The 1,443-nt window shown below is 42.6% G+C and overlaps 1 protein-coding gene across 1 annotated transcript; it reads left to right on the plus strand.

Annotated features, from left to right (window-relative positions):
- LOC107646623 lies at positions 7-1,229 on the plus strand. Its single transcript, XM_021104197.1, has one exon. It carries the CDS (start codon positions 300-302, stop codon positions 924-926), a length of 627 nt encoding a protein of 208 aa, XP_020959856.1. The 5' UTR covers positions 7-299; the 3' UTR covers positions 927-1,229.

Below are 1,443 nucleotides of genomic sequence, written 5' to 3' on the forward strand. Positions count from 1 at the left end.
CTCTTCCTACATTCAGGACTACTTCGGCACCATCCTCGCCTCAAACGCAGCCTCAAGAACCAACCCCGGCGCAAGAAGCCCCATCACGCTTCGCCGCCGGGGATGCCAGAACATCTGCCCCTTCATCACCGGCTCAGAAGCCCCCTGCTCCTTCTTCCTCACTGCCAAGTTCTCCAATCCCAAAGGCTACAGTTATAACCACCTCATCAGTTCCAACTTCACCGTCTCGCAAACCAAGCACTTCTTATTCTCCTCCTCATGAGTCTCCAAAAACAATCAAGCAACCTGTTCAGAGCCCAATGCAATCCCCAAAGTACAAACCATATGCTCCACCACCCTCTCCTCTTACCCTGCCACCTTCTCAGCTGAAGATAGAGCCTAAGATCCCCGTGGAGGCAGAGCCCAAAACCGTTCTCGTTCAGAGCACCGTTGAGAAGCCTCGCCAGTGGAACAACGGCAACAACGATTTCCACAGGGAAACAACCCACCATGGAAAACACGGCCATGAATCCAGAGAGAAAAGCATTCATAAGAAGGTTTCAGATTCAGAGGACTCTGGGATGAAGGTCATAACAATTGCAGGGGAAAACAGAGGAGCATACATGGAACTTGTCCAATCCCAGAAGAAGCATGAACCTAGCTATCTTCACAAGAAGGGCATTGTTACAGATCACGGCAGCGAATGGGAGAGCTCGAGCGGCGGAGAAGGTAGCTCAAAGCAGAAGCATAAGAATGGAAAAGGAAGAGGAACTTCTTCGTTCCCAATGGCTGCTTACATGAACAGCAATGTGCAGTGTGTCAACAACTCTCTTCTTTATAACACTTCTTGCTCCCACCATGACCCGGGTGTGCGCCTTTCACTCTCCAAGAAACCCTTTGGCGACGGTTACCATATCAAGGAACATCTTGAAGGCCCCTCCGTTTAATGCTTCTTAATAATATTAATAATCATAATCATAATAATAATTTCAGTGGTCAAAGGGATAGTATGCATTCAAGATTCTATAATAAAATGTTATGGGTAATATATAATTACAGATTGCATTCAAGGGGTAATTAAATTGGTTAGTTTTTGTATGATTATGGAAGAGGGCTATATCGGATTATGTAATGTTTGTGAGTCCATTGTTATTTGTTCACTGGGATGGTCATGTAATCTTCATAATGTTCTCATGTCAAAGGAAAAAAAAATGTGTTTTTCTTCGTCTAATGGAACTTTATTCTTGACCTTTCATTTGAGCAAACCTATCATTCCATAATCTCAGAAATTTTCCTATCTCCCCTTTAGCCAAACATTACGTAGGTAATGTAGAAGGATTTGGAGTTGACTATGTGAAAATCAAACTTGTATATAGGCATATATGTAAGGTGTTTATTTTGGTATGGTAATAAATTCATACGTATAAATATGTTGAAAATATAGATAAATAATAAAATTATAAG

This window comes from Arachis ipaensis, chromosome B06 (assembly GCF_000816755.2).
Source record: "Arachis ipaensis cultivar K30076 chromosome B06, Araip1.1, whole genome shotgun sequence".
Classification (NCBI taxonomy): Eukaryota; Viridiplantae; Streptophyta; class Magnoliopsida; order Fabales; family Fabaceae; genus Arachis; species Arachis ipaensis.

Bases quoted from the DNA above. Each gene is read 5' to 3' on its own strand.
- LOC107646623 (XM_021104197.1), top strand. From the start codon at position 300: ATGCAATCCCCAAAGTACAAACCATATGCTCCACCACCCTCTCCTCTT.